This window comes from Poecile atricapillus, unplaced genomic scaffold (assembly GCF_030490865.1).
Source record: "Poecile atricapillus isolate bPoeAtr1 unplaced genomic scaffold, bPoeAtr1.hap1 scaffold_257, whole genome shotgun sequence".
Classification (NCBI taxonomy): Eukaryota; Metazoa; Chordata; class Aves; order Passeriformes; family Paridae; genus Poecile; species Poecile atricapillus.
In genome coordinates, this window is record NW_026709062.1 from 33602 (window position 1) to 50051 (window position 16450).

At 66.7% G+C, this 16450-nt stretch overlaps 4 protein-coding genes across 5 annotated transcripts; 2 read left to right on the forward strand and 2 right to left on the reverse strand.

The window, feature by feature from the left end:
- Nucleotides 1–779: 779 nt before the first annotated feature.
- On the forward strand, nt 780–8819 carry LOC131574348 (general transcription factor IIF subunit 1-like). Of its 2 annotated transcripts, none has more exons than XM_058828784.1 (14): nt 780–998; nt 1141–1201; nt 1358–1404; nt 2795–2867; nt 4606–4799; nt 4892–5062; nt 5625–5809; nt 6236–6386; nt 6687–6748; nt 6858–6974; nt 7051–7124; nt 7208–7343; nt 7975–8098; nt 8580–8784. In XM_058828784.1, exons 2-14 carry the CDS (start codon nt 1190–1192, stop codon nt 8782–8784), a joined length of 1551 nt encoding a protein of 516 aa, XP_058684767.1. In that variant the 5' UTR covers nt 780–998; nt 1141–1189. The 2 variants fall into 2 exon arrangements, with proteins under 2 accessions (XP_058684767.1, XP_058684766.1); XM_058828783.1 differs by having other exon boundaries at nt 783–998; nt 6684–6748; nt 8580–8819.
- A 2077-nt stretch (nt 8820–10896) lies between these two features.
- LOC131574343 (persephin-like) lies at nt 10897–11434 on the forward strand. The gene has a single exon (XM_058828779.1). It carries the CDS (start codon nt 10959–10961, stop codon nt 11346–11348), a length of 390 nt encoding a protein of 129 aa, XP_058684762.1. The 5' UTR covers nt 10897–10958; the 3' UTR covers nt 11349–11434.
- Nucleotides 11435–12309: 875 nt separating this feature from the next.
- Nucleotides 12310–14762, reverse strand: LOC131574342 (alpha-ketoglutarate-dependent dioxygenase alkB homolog 7, mitochondrial-like). Its single transcript, XM_058828778.1, has 6 exons — nt 14738–14762; nt 14232–14569; nt 13984–14154; nt 12860–12984; nt 12650–12768; nt 12310–12409 (listed from the first exon to the last, which is right to left on the reverse strand). Exons 1-6 carry the CDS (start codon nt 14760–14762, stop codon nt 12336–12338), a joined length of 852 nt encoding a protein of 283 aa, XP_058684761.1. The 3' UTR covers nt 12310–12335.
- A 59-nt stretch (nt 14763–14821) lies between these two features.
- LOC131574344 (ATP-dependent Clp protease proteolytic subunit, mitochondrial-like) lies at nt 14822–15262 on the reverse strand (the record flags this gene model as incomplete). Its single annotated transcript, XM_058828780.1, has 2 exons — nt 14822–15056; nt 15134–15262. Coding segments are annotated over 2 exons (302 nt in total), but the record flags the coding sequence as incomplete, so codon positions are not given.
- Nucleotides 15263–16450: the final 1188 nt, after the last annotated feature.

Below are 16450 nucleotides of genomic sequence, written 5' to 3' on the forward strand. Positions count from 1 at the left end.
CCAACCCCCCCTGGGGACCCCCCGAGACCCCCCCGAGCCCCCCGGGGGTCCCCAAACCCCCCCCGGGGGTCCCCAAACCTCCCTGGGGGTCCCCAAATCCCCCCCGGGGGTCCCCAAATCCTCCCCAAACCCCCCCGGGGGTCCCCAAATCCCCCCCGGGGGTCCCCAAATCCTCCCCAAATCCCCCCCGGGGGTCCCCAAATCTCCCCGGGGGTCCCCAAATCCTCCCCAAACCCCCCCGGGGGTCCCCAAATCCTCCCCGGGGGTCCCCAGATCCTCCCCAAACCCCCCCGGGGGTCCCCAAACCCCCCCGGGGGTCCCCAAATCCCCCCTGGGGGTCCCCAAATCCTCCCCAAACCCCCCCGGGGGTCCCCAAACCCCCCCGGGGGTCCCCAAATCCTCCCCGGGGGTCCCCAAATCCTCCCCAAACCCCCCCGGGGGTCCCCAAATCCTCCCCAAACCCCCCCGGGGGTCCCCAAATCCTCCCCAAATCCCCCCGGGGGTCCCCAAATCCCCCCGGGGGTCCCCAAATCCTCCCCAAACCCCCCCGGGGGTCCCCAAACCCCCCCGGCCGCCCCCCCCCGCCCTGTCCGTGTCGTTCCGGAGCGTCTGGAAAACTCCGACCACCGAAGGCTCAAAGTTTTTACTTTTTACCGCTTGTTTTTAACTTCACAAATAAACGGAACAAAAACCACTCGCGGTTTTGCCCTCAGGGAAAATGGGGGAAAAGCACGATTTGGGGGGGGGGGGGGCGGGTGAGAGGGGGTTTGGGGATATAAAAAGCGGCGGGGGTGTGGGTGCTGGGGTGAATGAAGAGTTTTTGGGGTGAAATTTGAAGGTTTTGGGGGGACTGGAAATGAAAATTGCGGAGTTTGGGGCTGGGCCGCGCGGTTGCCATGGTGACGCATCGGCGAGGCATTTCCGGTCACGTGGGTTCGTGTTTCCGGTCACGTGACGCGGGTTTCCTGTCCGGGCGGGAAGCGGAGCCGGAGCGGGCGGTGGGGCCGGGGGGGCCCGGGGGGGGTTTGGGGGGTCCTGGGGGGCTTGGGAGGGACCTGCGGGGGGTTTGAGGGGTCCCCACTTTGAAGAGATCCCGGCTTTGGGGGTCCCCAGGCCCTGACCCCCCCCCTTTCCCCTCAGGAGCCTCCCCTGAGCCGCATCTGGGCCCGCGCCCCCTCTCGCCCCCGGGATGGCCTCGCTGGTGAGTCCGGGGGGTCCCAAAAACCCTCCCCGGGACCCCCCTGAACCTCCTCAAACCCTTCACCCCCAAAATCCCTCCTGGGGACCCCTCCCCGAATGCCCCTGGGACGCCCCCAATTTCCCCAGGGACCCCCCAAACCCCCCCCTTGTCCCGCAGGGCAGCAGCTCCCAGGTGGTGACCGAGTACGTGGTCAGGGTGCCCAAGTGAGTGGGGGGCTCGGGGGGCTCGGGGGGGCTCGGGGGGTCGGGAAGGGTTTGGGGACAGCGGGGGGCTCGGGGAGATTTGGGGGTGTCGGATTTGGGGGGTTCTCAGCTGGTTTGGGGGGGCTCGGGGGGAATTTGGGGGAGATTTGGGGGGTTTAGGGTGGTCTGGAGCTCTGGGGGAGGTTTGGAGGGGTCTCAGGTGGTGTGATGGGGCTGGGGGGGGCTCGGGGGCTGTTTTGGGGGGCCCGGGGGTTGTTTTGGGGGGCTCGGGGGCTGTTTTGGGGGTCTCGGGGGAGATTTGGGGGGCTCGGGGGTTGTTTTGGGGGGCTCGGGGGCTGTTTTGGGGGTTGTTTTGGGGGGCTCGGGGGTTGTTTTGGGGGGCTCGGGGGCTGTTTTGGGGGGCTCGGGGGCTGTTTTGGGGGTCTCGGGGGAGATTTGGGGGCCCGGGGGCTGTTTTGGGGGTCTCGGGGGCTGTTTTGGGGGGCCCGGGGGTTGTTTTGGGGGGCCCGGGGGTTGTTTTGGGGGGCTCAGGGGTTGTTTTGGGGGTCTCGGGGGCTGTTTTGGGGGGCTCGGGGGCTGTTTTGGGGGGCTCAGGGGTTTTGGGGGGCCCGGGGGCTGTTTTGGGGGTCTCGGGGGCTGTTTTGGGGGGCTCGGGGGCTGTTTTGGGGGGCTCGGGGGCTGTTTTGGGGGGCTCGGGGGCTGTTTTGGGGGGCTCGGGGGCTGTTTTGGGGGGCTCGGGGGCTGTTTTGGGGGTCTCGGGGGCTGTTTTGGGGGTCTCGGGGGTTGTTTTGGGGGGCTCAGGGGTTGTTTTGGGGGTCTCGGGGGCTGTTTTGGGGGGCTCGGGGGCTGTTTTGGGGGGCTCGGGGGCTGTTTTGGGGGGCTCGGGGGCTGTTTTGGGGGGCTCAGGGGTTGTTTTGGGGGGCTCGGGGGAGATTTGGGGGCTCGGGGGCTGTTTTGGGGGTCTCGGGGGAGATTTGGGGGCTCGGGGGCTGTTTTGGGGGGCTCGGGGGCTGTTTTGGGGGTCTCGGGGGTTGTTTTGGGGGGCTCGGGGGCTGTTTTGGGGGGCTCGGGGGCTCTTTTGGGGGGCTCGGGGGCTGTTTTGGGGGTTGTTTTGGGGGTCTCGGGGGTTGTTTTGGGGGTCTCGGGGGCTGTTTTGGGGGGCTCAGGGGTTTTGGGGGTCTCGGGGGTTGTTTTGGGGGGCTCGGGGGTTGTTTTGGGGGTCTCGGGGGTTGTTTTGGGGGGCTCGGGGGCTGTTTTGGGGGGCTCGGGGGTTGTTTTGGGGGTCTCAGGGGCTGTTTTGGGGGGCTCGGGGGTTTTGGGGGGCTCGGGGGTTGTTTTGGGGGTTGTTTTGAGGTCTCAGGGGGGATCTGAGGAGTTTTCCCTGCCCCAGGAACACCCCAAAGCGCTACAACATCATGGCCTTCAACAGCGCCGACAGAGTGACCCTGAGCACCTGGGCACAGGTGAGGCAGCTGCTGGTGCTGCTCCTGCTGGGCTGGGGAGAGCTGGGATCGGGGTGCAGGACCCTCATCATTCTCACTGCTCCCAGCACTGCTGCTGGTGCTGCTCCTGCTGGGCTGGGGAGAGCTGGGATCGGGGTGCAGGACCCTCATCATTCTCACTGCTCCCACTGCTCCCAGTGCTGCTCCTGCTGGGCTGGGGAGAGCTGGGATCAGGGGGTGCAGGACCCTCATCATTCTCACTGCTCCCAGCACAGCTCCTGCTGCTCCTGCTGGGCTGGGGAGAGCTGGGATCGGGGTGCAGGACCCTCATCATTCTCACTGCTCCCACTGCTCCCAGTGCTGCTCCTGCTGGGCTGGGGAGAGCTGAGCTCGGGGTGCAGGACCCTCATCACTCCCAGTGCTCCCAGCACTGCTCCTGCTGCTCCTGCTGGGCTGGGGAGAGCTGAGATCGGGGTGCAGGACCCTCATCATTCTCACTGCTCCTGCTGCTCCCAGCACTGCTCCTGCTCCTTCTGCTGGGCTGGGGAGAGCTGAGCTCGGGGTGCAGGACCCTCATCATTCTCACTGCTCCCAGCACTGCTCCTGCTGGGCTGGGGAGAGCTGAGATCAGGGTGCAGGACCCTCATCACTCCCACTGCTCCTGCTGCTCCTGCTGGGCTGGGGAGAGCTGGGATCAGGGGTGCAGGACCCTCATCACTCCCAGTGCTCCCAGTGCTGCTCCCAGTGCTGCTCCTGCTGGGCTGGGGAGAGCTGAGATCAGGGGTGCAGGACCCTCATCACTCTCACTGCTCCTGCTGCTCCTGCTGGGCTGGGGAGAGCTGAGATCGGGGTGCAGGACCCTCATCACTCCCAGTGCTCCCAGTGCTCCTGCTGGGCTGGGGAGAGCTGAGCTCGGGGTGCAGGACCCTCATCATTCTCACTGCTCCCAGTGCTGCTCCCAGTGCTGCTCCTGCTGGGCTGGGGAGTGCTGAGGTCCGGGGTTGCAGGGCTCCCATGGCGGGTGCAGGGCCCCCATCACTCCCACTGGGCTGGGGAGCTCTGAGCCCTGGGGGTGCAGGACCCCCATCACGGGTGCAGGGCCCCCATGGTGGGTGCAGGGCTCCCATTGTGGGTGCAGGGCTCCCATCGTGGGTGCAGGGCTCCCATCACTCCCAGTGTGGCTCCAGCCAGGATTTGGGGTCTCTGGGATCGCGGGGATTTGGGGTCTCTGGCATCGCGGGGATTTGGGGTGTCCGGAGTCGCGGGGATTTGGGGTGTCTGGGGTCACGGGGATTTGGGGTCTCTGGGGTCACGGGGATTTGGGGTCTCTGGGATTACGGGGATTTGGGGTCTCTGGGATTACGGGGATTTGGGGTCTCTGGGATCGCAGGGATTTGGGGTGTCTGGGGTCGCGGGGATTTGGGGTCTCTGGCATCGCGGGGATTTGGGGTCTCTGGGGTCACAGGGATTTGGGGTCGCAGGGATTTGGGGTCTCTGGGGTCGCGGGGATTTGGGGTCTCTGGCATCGCGGGGATTTGGGGTCTCTGGGGTCACAGGGATTTGGGGTCGCAGGGATTTGGGGTCTCTGGCATCGCGGGGATTTGGGGTCTCTGGCATCGCGGGGATTTGGGGTCTCTGGGATCACGGGGATTTGGGGTGTCTGGGATCGCGGGGATTTGGGGTCGCAGGGATTTGGGGTCTCTGGGATCGCGGGGATTCGGGGTCTCTGGGATCAGCACCAAGCCCGAGCTCTGTGCAGGCGCGGATGGAGCGGGACATGAGCAACAAGCGAATCTACGCCGAGGAGGAGCTGCCCGAGTCGGGCGCCGGCAGCGAGTTCCACCGCAAGCTGCGCGAGGAGGCGCGGAGGAAGAAATACGGGATCGTCCTGCGGGAATTCCGCGCCGAGGACCAGCCCTGGCTGCTGCGCGTCAACGGCAAGAGCGGCAGGAAGTGAGAGGGGATGGGGATGGGGTGGGAAGGGAGGGAACAGGGAGGGGAACGGGGCTTTGGGGGATTTTGGGGTGCTGATCCCGCTCTCGCAGGTTCCGGGGGGTGAAGAAGGGCGGGGTGACAGAAAACGCCTCCTACTACGTCTTCACCCAGTGCCCCGACGGCGCCTTCGAGGCCTTCCCGGTGCGGAACTGGTACAACTTCACCCCCCTGGCCCGGCACCGCACCCTGACGGCCGAGGAGGCCGAGGAGGAGTGGGAGAGGTGACGCCCCAAAGCCTGGGCAGGGACCCCAGAGCCCACGGGGGAGACCCAAAATCCCCTCCCAAACTCTAAATCCCCTCCCAAACTCTAAATCCCCTCCCGAACTCTAAATCCCCTCCCAAACTCTAAATCCCCTCCCGAACTCTAAATCCCCTCCCAAACTCTAAATCCCCTCCCGAACTCTAAATCCCCTCCCAAACTCTAAATCCCCTCCCAGCTCCCCCAAATTCTCTCCCAGCCCCCCCAGATCCCCTTCCAGACCATCCCCAGCCCCCCCAAATTTCTCCCCAAGACCCTCCCAAATCCCCTCAGAGCTCCCTCAGCTCCTCCCCAGGCCCCTCAGAGCACCCCCCAAATCCCCCCCAAGACTGCTCAGGTGCCCCCCAAATATTCTCCCAGACCCTCAAATCCCTTTGAAGACTCCCCCAAGCCCCCTAAATCCACTCAGGTCCCCTCCAAGTCCCCCCCAAACATCCTCCCACGCACCCCAAATTCGTGTCCAGCCCCCCCAGCCCCTGTGAGCCCCCCCAAATCCCCACTGAGCCCCCCCAAATCCCCCCAGGAGGAACAAGGTGCTGAACCACTTCAGCATCATGCAGCAGCGGCGCCTGCGGGACCAGGACGAGGAGGAGGAGGACAAAGACAAGGGGAGGAAGGCTCCAGGCAAGGGCGGGGGGCTCCGGATCCACGACCTGGAGGAGGATCTGGAGCTCAGCTCCGAGGAGAGCGAGGGCAGCGAGGCTGAGGGTGAGAGGGGAAATCCCAAAACCCCACAGAATCCCCCTCAAAGTGCCCCCAAATCCTCCTCACATCTCCAAAACCCCACAGAATCCCCCTCAAATCCTCCTCACATCTCCAAAATCCCACAGAAACCCCCTCAAAGTGCCCCCAAATCCTCCTCACATCTCCAAAATCCACAGAATCCCCCTCAAATCCTCCTCACATCTCTCCAAAATCCCCCCAAAATATCCCTGTTCTGAGAGGAGACACCGAGAGTGAGGAGGGGACCCCAAAATCTGCCTAAAACCCCACAGAAATCCCCCCTAAAGCCCCCAAACCCTCCCCTGGATCCCCCCAAACCACCCCAAATCCAGAGGTGCCTCTCAAATGCCCCAAAGGCACAGAATCCCCCCCAGATCCCCCCAAAAGCCCCTCAGACCCTGGAACCCCCAGGGGAGAAGGCGGCGAGGCCGAAGGCTGCCGGGGGGCACCCCAAGAGGAAGAGGAGGAAGGGCAGGAAGGGCTCTGAGGACGAAGCCCTCGAGGACAGCGACGACGGCGACTTCGAGGGCCAGGAGGTGGATTACATGTCTGACGGCTCCAGGTGGGGCTGGGGGCGTTCTGGGGGTCCTTGGGGGGGGTTTTGGGGGGTCCTGGGTGGGTTTGGGAGTTTCTGGGTGGATTTTGGGGACCACAGTGGGGGGCTTGTGATTTTTGGGAGGGATTTTGGGGGCGTGGGGACCCCCTGTGATGCTCCCAATCGCACTTCCCACCTAAAGTGTCCCCCCCAGACCCCCCCAGGGATGCTGAAATCCTCCCTGGGACCCCCAGAACCCCCACAGGGATCCCCAAATCCCACCAAGCCCCTCCTGTGCTCCCCAATCCCCTCCTTGTCCTGCAGCAGCTCCGGCGAGGAAGAGACGGGCAAAGCCAAAGCGCCCAAGGAGGAGGAGGAAGGCCCAAAAGGTGGAGTTGGGGACGGGCTTGGGACCCCATTCTTAATTCCTGAGGGGGTTTGGGGTCCAAGGGGGGGATTTTTTGGGGTCCAGGATCCTCAGGATCCCCCCTAACAAAGGCATCGACGAGGCGAGCGAGAGCAGCGAGGAGAGCGAGGAGGAGAAGGCAGAGGAGAAGGAGGAGGAAGAGGAGGGAAAAGCGACCCCCACCCCCCAGGAGAAGAAGAAAAAGAGGGGTAAGACCCCTCCCCCCAGCGGGAATCGGGGGGAAACAGCCAGAAAAGCGGGATTGTGACGGGATCAAACCCCCAGAAAGCAGCGATGAGTCGCAGACGTCGGAGGAGAGCGACATCGACAGCGAAACGTCCTCGGCGCTCTTCATGGCGGTGAGGGGGGGTCTCCTCCCTCCGGGGGTCCCACAGGGGAACTGGACACCCCCTGAGCCCTTCCTCTTCCTCTCCCCCCTCAGAAGAAGAAGACCCCCCCCAAACGGGAGCGCAGGGCCTCGGGCAGCAGCTCCAGGGGGGGCTCCCGGCCCGGGACCCCCACGGACTCGGGGGGCACCGGGGGGACCCTTCGGGCTGCGGCGGCCAGGCTGGAGCAAGGTTGGGGGGCTGGGGGGTCTGGGGGGGAGGCTGGAGGCTGGGGGGGATAGAGGGAGGTGTGGGACAGGGCTGGGGGTCCCGGGAGGGGCTTTGGGGGTCCCAGGAGGGGTTTTGGGGGTCCCGGGAGGGGCTTTGGGGGACTTGGGAGGGGTTTTGGGGGTCCCAGGAGGGGTTTTGGGGGTCCAGGGAGGGGTTTTGGGGGTCCCAGGAGGGGTTTTGGGGGTCCCGGGAGGGGTTTTGGGGGTCCCAGGAGAGGTTTTGGGGTCCCAGGAGGGGTTTTGGGCGACCTGGAAGGGGTTTTGGGGGTCCCGGGAGGGGTTTTGGGGGTCCCGGGAGGGGTTTTGGGGGTCCCAGGAGGGGTTTCGGGGGTCCCAGGAGGGGTTTTGGGGGTCCCGGGAGGGGTTTTGGTGGTCCCAGGAGGGGTTTTGGGGGCTGGCAGACACTGAAGGGGGTCCAGGAGTGCTGGGGGGGGGTTGGGGAATCGGGGGGGGATTGAGGGGTCTCAGGGTGAACTTTTGAGGGGGTGGGGGACACTCGGGGAGGGGTCACAGGGACACTGTGGAGCGGCGACAATTCCCAGCTCCCTCCTGGGGACCCCCCAAAGCCCCCCTGAGCTCCTGATCTCCCCCAGGCCGCCGGCCAACCCCGGGGGGGTCGGAGCCCCCTCCCCAGAAGCGGCTGAAGGCGGAGCCGGGACCCCCCTCGGGCAAATCCACGCCCCAGCCCCACTCCGGGAAGTCGACCCCGAGCAGCGGGTGAGTCTGGGGGCTCGGGGGGCTGCTGGGGGCTCGGGGGGCTGCGGGACCCTGGGGGGCTCAGGGGGCTGCGGGACCCTGGGGGGCTGCTGGGGGCTCGGGGGGCTGCTGAGGGCTCGGGGGGCTGCTGGGGGCTTGGGGGGCTGCGGGACCCTGGGGGGCTGCTGGGGGCTCAGGGGGCTGCTGGGGGCTCAGGGGGCTGCTGGGGGCTCGGGGGGCTGCGGGACCCCGGGGGGCTCAGGGGGCTGCGGGACCCCGGGGGGCTCGGGGGGCTCGGGGGGCTCGGGGGGCTGCAGGACCCAGGGGGGCTCGGGGGGCTCGGGGGGCTGTGGGACCCCGGGGGGCTGCAGGACCCAGGGGGGCTTGGGGGGCTGCGGGACCCCGGGGGGCTGTGGGACCCCGCGGGGCTCGGGGGGCTGCAGGACCCCCCGGGGCTGCAGGACCCCGGTGAGCCCGGCCCCACTGAGCCCCGGCCCCGCAGGGAGGTGCAGCTGACGGAGGAGGCCGTGCGCCGGTACCTGTCCCGGAAGCCCATGACCACCAAGGACCTGCTCAAGAAGTTCCAGACCAAGCGCACGGGGCTGAGCAGCGACGCCACCGTCAACGCCCTGGCGCAGCTGCTGAAGCGCCTGGACCCCGAGCGCAAACTCATCGCTGACAAGATGCACTTCTTCCTCAAGGAGTAGGGACCCCCAAACACGGGACCCCCGAAACACGGGACACCCCCTGAGCTAATGGGACCCCCGAAACACAGGACCCCCCTGAGCTATGGGACCCCCCCCGAAACACGGGACCCCCCCGAGCTACGGGACCCCCGAAACACAGGACCCCCCTGAGCTATGGGACCCCTGAAACACAGGACCCCCCTGAGCTATGGGACCCCCCCCGAAACACGGGACCCCCCCTGAGCCAGGGGACCCCCGAAACACGGGACCCCCCCTGAGCTATGGGACCCCTGAAACACAGGACCCCCCTGAGCTATGGGACCCCCCCCGAAACACGGGACCCCCCTGAGCTATGGGACCCCCGAAACACGGGACCCCCCCTGAGCCAGGGGACCCCCAAAACACGGGACCCCCCCTGAGCCAGGGGACCCCCCCCGAAACACGGGACCCCCCCTGAGCTATGGGACCCCCGAGCCACGGGACCCCCAAAACACGGGACCCCCAAGTTACAGGACCCCCGAGTTACAGGACCCCTGAGCCACGGGACCCCTGAGCCAGGGGACCCCCGAGCCATGGGAACCCCCCCGAGCCACGGGACCCCCTGACCCACGGGACCCCCAAGCCAGGGCACCCCCAAGCCACGGGACACCCGACCCACAGGACCCCCGAGCCAGGGGACCCCCCCGAGCCACGGGACCCCCAAGTCACAGGACCCCCGAGCCAGGGGACCCCCGAGCCACGGGACCCCCGAGCCAGGGGACCCCTGAGCCACAGGACCCCCAAGTCACAGGACCCCCGAGTTACAGGACCCCTGAGTCACGGCACCCCTGAGCCAGGGGAACCCCGAGCCATGGGAACCCCCCCCTGACCCACGGGACCCCCTGACCCATGGGACCCCCGAGCCAGGGGACCCCCAAATGATGGGACCCCCGGGCCACGGGAACCCCCCCGAGCCACGGGACCCCCAAGTTACAGGACCCCTGAGTCACGGGACCCCCGAGCCATGAGACCCCCCCCAAGCCACGGGACCCCCAAAACACGGGACCCCCGAGCCAGGGGACCCCTGAGTCACGGCACCCCTGAGCCAGGGGAACCCCGAGCCATGGGACCCCCCCCTGACCCACGGGACCCCCCCAACCCACGGGACCCCCAAGCCAGGGGACCCCCCCAAGCCCCAGGACCCCCGAGCCCCAGACACATCCCCAAACCCCACAGGGACCCCCCAGAGCCATCCCAGTTCCTTTAGAGGCATCTCCAGGACAGGGACCCCAAAATCCAGGAGGATCCTCCCCAAATCCCACGGGACCCCCTCCCCATTTTCCCAATCCCTGCCCCCCATTCCAGACCCCCTGCTCTGCCCCTTCCTGCCCCCCATCCCCTGCCCCAAATTCCCCTCAACAAACTCAAAACCCTCCCCAGGAATCTGGGGGGGCCCTGGAATGTCTCAGGGTGGGGCAGGGAAGAGCCTCCCCCCCTCCAACCTCCGTGGCTTTTTTGGGTCAGAATTTGGATGCTTTGCTATTTTTAGGCTTTTTTTCCTCTGCTTTGTGCCAGGCTCACACTCCCCACAGTGCTGGAATGTTCCACCCCCCCAGGAGCGCTCTGGGCTCCCCCCAATATTAATCCCCCTATGAACCCCCTTCTTTTGGGGCAAAATTCCCAAAATTTGGGGTCGGGGCGAATTCCCGCCCTCCCCCAGGGGGTTTTTCCCCAGCACAGCCCTGGGGAGTTGGGCAGTTGTTTGGGGGGGCCCCAGTTATTTGGGGGTGGGGGGCTCCTGGGGAGCGGATTGAGACCCCCAACCCCCCCCAGCTGTTTTTCTGGTGGGGGTCTCCATCACACCCCCACAGTCTGGGGGTTCTGGGGGTCTCACTCCCCCCCTTTGCTATGGGGGGGGGTCTCCACTCTCCAAATGCCTTCCCCAAACCCCTGGGGGGGTCCCGGGGGTCTCACCCCCCCCAGCTTTGGGGTGATGGTGTTCCCACTAATTGTCCCATCCCAATTAAAATTCCCCTCCCCCAAATTTCCCCTGGGGGGGGGGGGTGGGGGGGGTCAGTGCCCCCTCCTTGGGGAGTTCAGGGTTAACCCCCCCCTCCCCCCTCCCCCTCCTCCTCCCCCTCCCCCTCCCCAAGACCCTCCCCCTCCGCACCCCATAAATTCCCTCGGGGCCGATTCTCGGAGGGAGGGGGCTCAGGATGGCGAGGCTGGGACGCTGCTGCTCCTTCCTCCTCCTCCTCCTCCTCCTCCTCCTCCTCCTCCTCCTGCCCGGGCCCTGCCGCGCCCCCCCCGCGCCCCCCCCGGCCGCCCCCCCGTGCGGGCTGCGCAGTGTCTCGGTTGGGGTGGGGGCTCTGGGGCTGGGTTACCCCTCCCCCGAGACCGTGGTGTTCCGCTACTGCGGGGGGGGCTGCCCCGCGCCCCCCACCCTGCACGGGCTGGCGCTGGGGGCCGTGCTGGGCCCGGGGGGGCCCGGGGGGGGCCCCTGCTGCCGCCCCACCCGCTACGAGGACGTGGCGTTCCTGGACTCGGGGCTGCGCTGGCAGCGGCTGCCGCGGCTCTCGGCGGGGGCCTGCGCCTGCCTGGGGTGAGACCCCCGACCCAAATCACCCCCGACCCCCCCGAGGCTGCCCCAAGTGACTCCAAAACAGCTCCCCCAAAACTCCCCCCCCCAAAACTCCCCCCTAAAACTCCTCCCTTAAAACTCCCCCCTTAAAACTCCCCCCCCAAAACTCCCCCCCAAAACTCCCCCCCCGAAACTCCCCCCCAAAACTCCCCCCTTAAAACTCCTCCCCTAAAACTTCCCCCTTAAAACTCCCCCCCAAAACTCCCCCCTAAAACTCCCCCCTTAAAACTCCCCCCCCTCAAAACTCCCCCCCAAAACTCCCCCCCTAAATTCCCCCCTAAAACTCCCCCCCAAAACTCCCCCCCCAAAACTCCCCCCTTAAAACTCCCCCCCAAAACTCCCCCCTTAAAACTCCCCCCTAAAACTCCTCCCTTAAAACTCCCCAAAAATCCCCCCCCAAAACTCCCCCCCCCAAAACTCCCCCCTTAAAACTCCCCCCAAAAAATCCCCCCTTAAAACTCCCCCCTTAAAACTCCCCCCTTAAAACTCCCCCCCAAAACTCCCCCCTTAAAACTCCCCCCTTAAAACTCCCCCCCTAAAACTCCCCCCCTAAAACTCCCCCCTCAAAACTCCCCCCCAAAACTCCCCCCCAAAACTCCCCCCCTAAAACTCCCCCCTTAAAACTCCCCCCTAAAACTCTTCCCCTAAAACTCCCCCCCAAAACTCCCCCCTTAAAACTCCCCCCCCAAAACTCCCCCCTTAAAACTCCTCCCTCAAAACTCCCCCCCAAAACTCCCCCCTTAAAACTCCCCCCCAAAACTCCCCCCCCAAAACTCCTCCCCGTCTGTGGGGGGGGCGTTGGGGGTCCCTCCAACCATCCCACCCCCAAAAGCTCCCCCCGGCTGTCGGCTCGGGGGGGTTTGGGGGTTCCCCAAAAGCTCCTCCCCCTCCAAGAGCCCCCAGAAGAGCCCCCCAAGAGCCGAGTGTGGGGGAATCGCTGTTTATTGGGGGCTCATTTGGGGGCTGGAGGGTCCTGGGGGTCCTCAATAAACGCCGGGAGGTCGCTGAGAGGCTCCGGAGGCGTCTCTGGGGTGAGGGGGAAACGGCGACGGTCAGGGGGGGCTTTGGAGGGTCTTTGGGGGTCCCTGGGGATGTTCAGGGGGTCCTGGGGGGATTTTGGGGTGTCCCTGGTGGGTTTTGGACACGCCAGGTGGGGTTTGGGGGCTCCCCATGCGGTTTGGGGTCTTCAGGGGAATTTGGGGGGCTGTTACAAGGTACCCCAGAAGGGGCTGGTGTGAGGGGTCCCGGGGGGTTTGGGGGTCTCACCGGGGGGGTCGTTGCGGAAGATCAGGGCCACCCGGCGCCCCCGCGGCACCCGGAGCCCCCCGAAGAACGATTCCTCGTCCGGGAGGATCTCGTGGGTGAACTCGTACCTGGCAGCACCCCTGGGGGGGATCGGGGGGTCAGGGGGTTCTCAGCCTCACTCAGGGGTCCCCAGAACCCCCTCAGGGGTCCCCAGGGCCCCCCCAAACCCACCGGAGCACGTAGAGAGACCCCGGCTCCAGCAGCAGCTCCAGCCAGTCCTGGGGGTCCCGCAGGCTCCGGAGCCGCAGGACACTGGGGGACAGCAGCGACAGCCCCGCGATGGTGCAGCCGCAGAACTGCGGGAGACAAACGGGGTCAGACACACCTGAGACCCCCAAAACCACCCTGAGACCCCTGAAAATCACCCTGAGACCCCCAAAAACACCCTGGGACCACTCAAAACCCCCCCCAGCAGCGACAGCCCCGCGATGGTGCAGCCACAGAACTGCGGGAGACAAACGGGGTCAGACACACCTGAGACCCCTGAAAATCACCCTGAGACCCCCAAAAACACCCTGAGACCCCTCAAAACCACCCTGGGACCCCTCAAAACCACCCTGGGACCCCCAAAAACACCCTGGGACCCCCCAAAACCACCCTGGGACCCCCAAAACCCCCCCAGCAGCGACAGCCCCGCGATGGTGCAGCCGCAGAACTGCGGGAGCCAAAGTGGGGACAGACACACCTGAGACCCCTTAAAACCACCCTGAGACCCCTCAAAACACCCTGAGACCCCTCAAAACCACCCTGGGACCCCTCAAAACCACCCTCGGACCCCCAAAACCAGCGGGGAGCCCCCAAAATCCCCGCAGCTGCGACAGCCCCACAATGGTGCAGCCGCAGAACTGCGGGAGCCAAACGGGGTCAGACACACCTGAGACCCCCCAGAACCACCCTGAGACCCCCAAAAACACCCTGAGACCCCTCAAAACCACCCTGGGACCCCTCAAAACCACCTTGGGACCCCCCAAACCACCCTGGGACCCCTCAAAACCCCCCTGGGACCCCTCAAAACCCCCCTGAGACCCCTCAAAATCACCCTGGGACCCCTCAAAACCACCCTGGGACCTCCAAAACCCCCCGAAATCCCCGCGGGAGGCAAAGGGCGGACAGACACATCTGAGACCCCTCAAAACCACCCTGAGACCCCCCAAAACCACCCTGGGACCACTCAAAACCACCCTGGGACCCCCAAAACCCCCCTGGGACCCCTCAAAACCCCCCTGGGACCCCTCAAAACCACCCTGGGACCCCCCAAACCCAGCGGGAAGCTCCCGGGAGCCCCAGCCCCGCACCTTGACGCTGTCCACATGCGGCCCCACCCGGCCCCCGGGCAGCAGGTCCAGGACGTGGGCGCTGGGCCGGGGGGGGCGGCGGGCGGGGAAGGCGGGGGTGACCCGGAGCAGCAGCGCCCGCCCCGCCGCCCCCCGCAGGCCCCGCTCCGTCTCCCGGTACCCGCTGATGGCCTGGGGGGGACAAAGCGCGGGGTTAACCCGGACCTCAGAACCGGCCCCCCCCTCAGGAATCCCCCCGAGCCCCTCACCCGGTCCCAGTGGTCGCTCTGGTACCGCCCCCGGCCCAGCCCCGGCTCCACCTCCCGCAGCAGCTCCGCCGCCTCCGCCTCGCTCACGAAGCCGCCGCGGACCAGGGCGAGCCCGCGAGCCGCCGGGACAGCTCGGGGCTGCTGGAGCGGAGCAGCGCCGGGTCCGCCTCGGCCTCGGGGCCCAAACCCCGCGCGGGACCCCCCGAACCGGGCCCGGGACCCCCCGAACCGGGCCCGGGACCCCCCGAGAGCGCCCGGGACCCCCCGAGAGCCGCGGAGAGCCCCGGGCCGCACAGGCCGCGCGCGCGGTGCATGGCGGGACAGCGGCGGGCGCCCCCCTGGCGGCCCGGAGGACTCGGCCCGGGGGGGTCCCGATACCGTCAATGCCCCCCCCCCCAAAGAAACCCCGCCCCCCAAACCAGACCCCCCCCCCGAGCCCCCCCAAATAATTCACACACCCCACAAACGCTCCCGTGTCCCCCAAACCCTCCCTCTCCTCCCCCCACGGCTCCCTCCTTGCTCCCCCTCCATCGCCTCTCCCAAAATCCCTGCAGGACTCCCTGGGGTTCCAGAGCCCTTTATTTCCACACACGGCTCCCGGAGCCCCCTCCCTCACTCTAAAAACCTTCCCCCAGCGCTGCCAGGAGCAGCCTCAGGACGCTGGGGGGATTTGGGGGGGCGCAGAGGGGCTGTTGGGGGGCTCCTTCTGCACCAGCCGGGGCTCGTCCTCGCCGCGGGGCGGGGGATGCACCAGAACCTGGTCCAGGAGCCCGAATTCCTGCGCCTCCACCGGGCTCAGGTACCGGTCCCGCTCCATGGCGGCTTCTGGGGAGGCACAGGGGGGTCAGGGGCACCTCTGGGCAATCTGGGGGGGTCCTGGGGGGCTTTGGGGGGTCCCTCACCGATGACGGGCAGCGGCTGCCCCGTGTGCTTGGCGTAGAGCCCGTTGATCTGGCGCTTCAGCTGCAGGATCTCCTCGGCCTGGATGGCGATGTCGGTGGCCTGGCCCTGAGTTGGGGGGTTCAGGGGGGCTCAGGAGGGTCTGGGGGAGTCCCAAACCCACCCACCCCCCACAGGATCCCCTGGGGGGTCCCAGCACGTCTCCCCCCACCCTGGGTCCCCGTTTATCCCTTCCAGGCGCTGCCCCTGCTCTTTCAGAGCCCCCTCCCCACACAGACACAGTGGGGAACGCGCCCCTCCCCATTTCCCTCCCTGTTCCTGTGCTCCCCAAACCCTTCCAAGGTCCCCCCAAACCCTTCAGGGACCCCCAAACCCTTCCAGGGTCCCCCCAAACGTTTCAGGATCTCCCCAGGCCCTTTCAGGGTCCCCCCAAACCCTTTCAGGGTCCCCCCCAAACTCCTTCAGGGACCTCCAAGCCTTTCAGGATCCCCCAAAACCCTTTCAGGGTCTCCCCAAACCCTTTCAGAGCCTCTCCAGGCCCTTTCAGGGTCCCCCCAAGCCCCCTCAGGGACCCCCAAACCCTTTCAGAGTTCCCCCCAAACCCTTTCCCCCTCCCCCAAGCCCTTTCAGGGTCCCCCCAAACCCTTTCAGGATCTCCCAAGCTCTTTCCCCCTCCCCCAAGTCCTTTCAGGGACCCCCAAGCCCCCTCAGGATCCCCCCAAACCCCTTCAGGATCCCCCAAACCCTTCCAGGATCCCCCCAAGCCCTTTTCCCCTCCCCCAAGCCCTTTCAGGATCCCCCAAACCCTTCCAGGATCCCCCCAAGCCCTCTCCCCCTCCCCCCAAGCCCCGCTCAGGATCCCCCCAAACCCTTCCAGGATCCCCCCCAAACCCTTTCAGGATCCCCCCCAAGCCCTTTCAGGGTCCCCCCTAAACCCTTTCAGGATCTCCCAAGCCCTTTCCCCCTCCCCCCAAGCCCCCTCAGAGTCCCCCCAAACCCTTCCAGGATCCCCCCAAGCCCTTCAGGATCCCCCCAGGCCCCCTTAGGGGCCCCCAAGCCCTTTCAAGATCCCCCCAAATCCTTTCAGGGTCTCCCCAAGCCCCTTCAGGGACCCTCAAGCCCCTTCAGGGTCTCCCCAGGTCCTTTCAGGGTCCCCCAAACCCTTTCAGGGACCTCCAAACACTTTCAGGATCTCCCCCAAACCCTTTCAGGGTCTCCCCAAACCCTTTCAGAGCCCCTCCAGGCCCTTTCAGGGTCCCCCCAAGCCCCTCAGGGACCCCCCCAAACCCTTTCAGAGTTCCCCCCCAAACCCTTTCCCA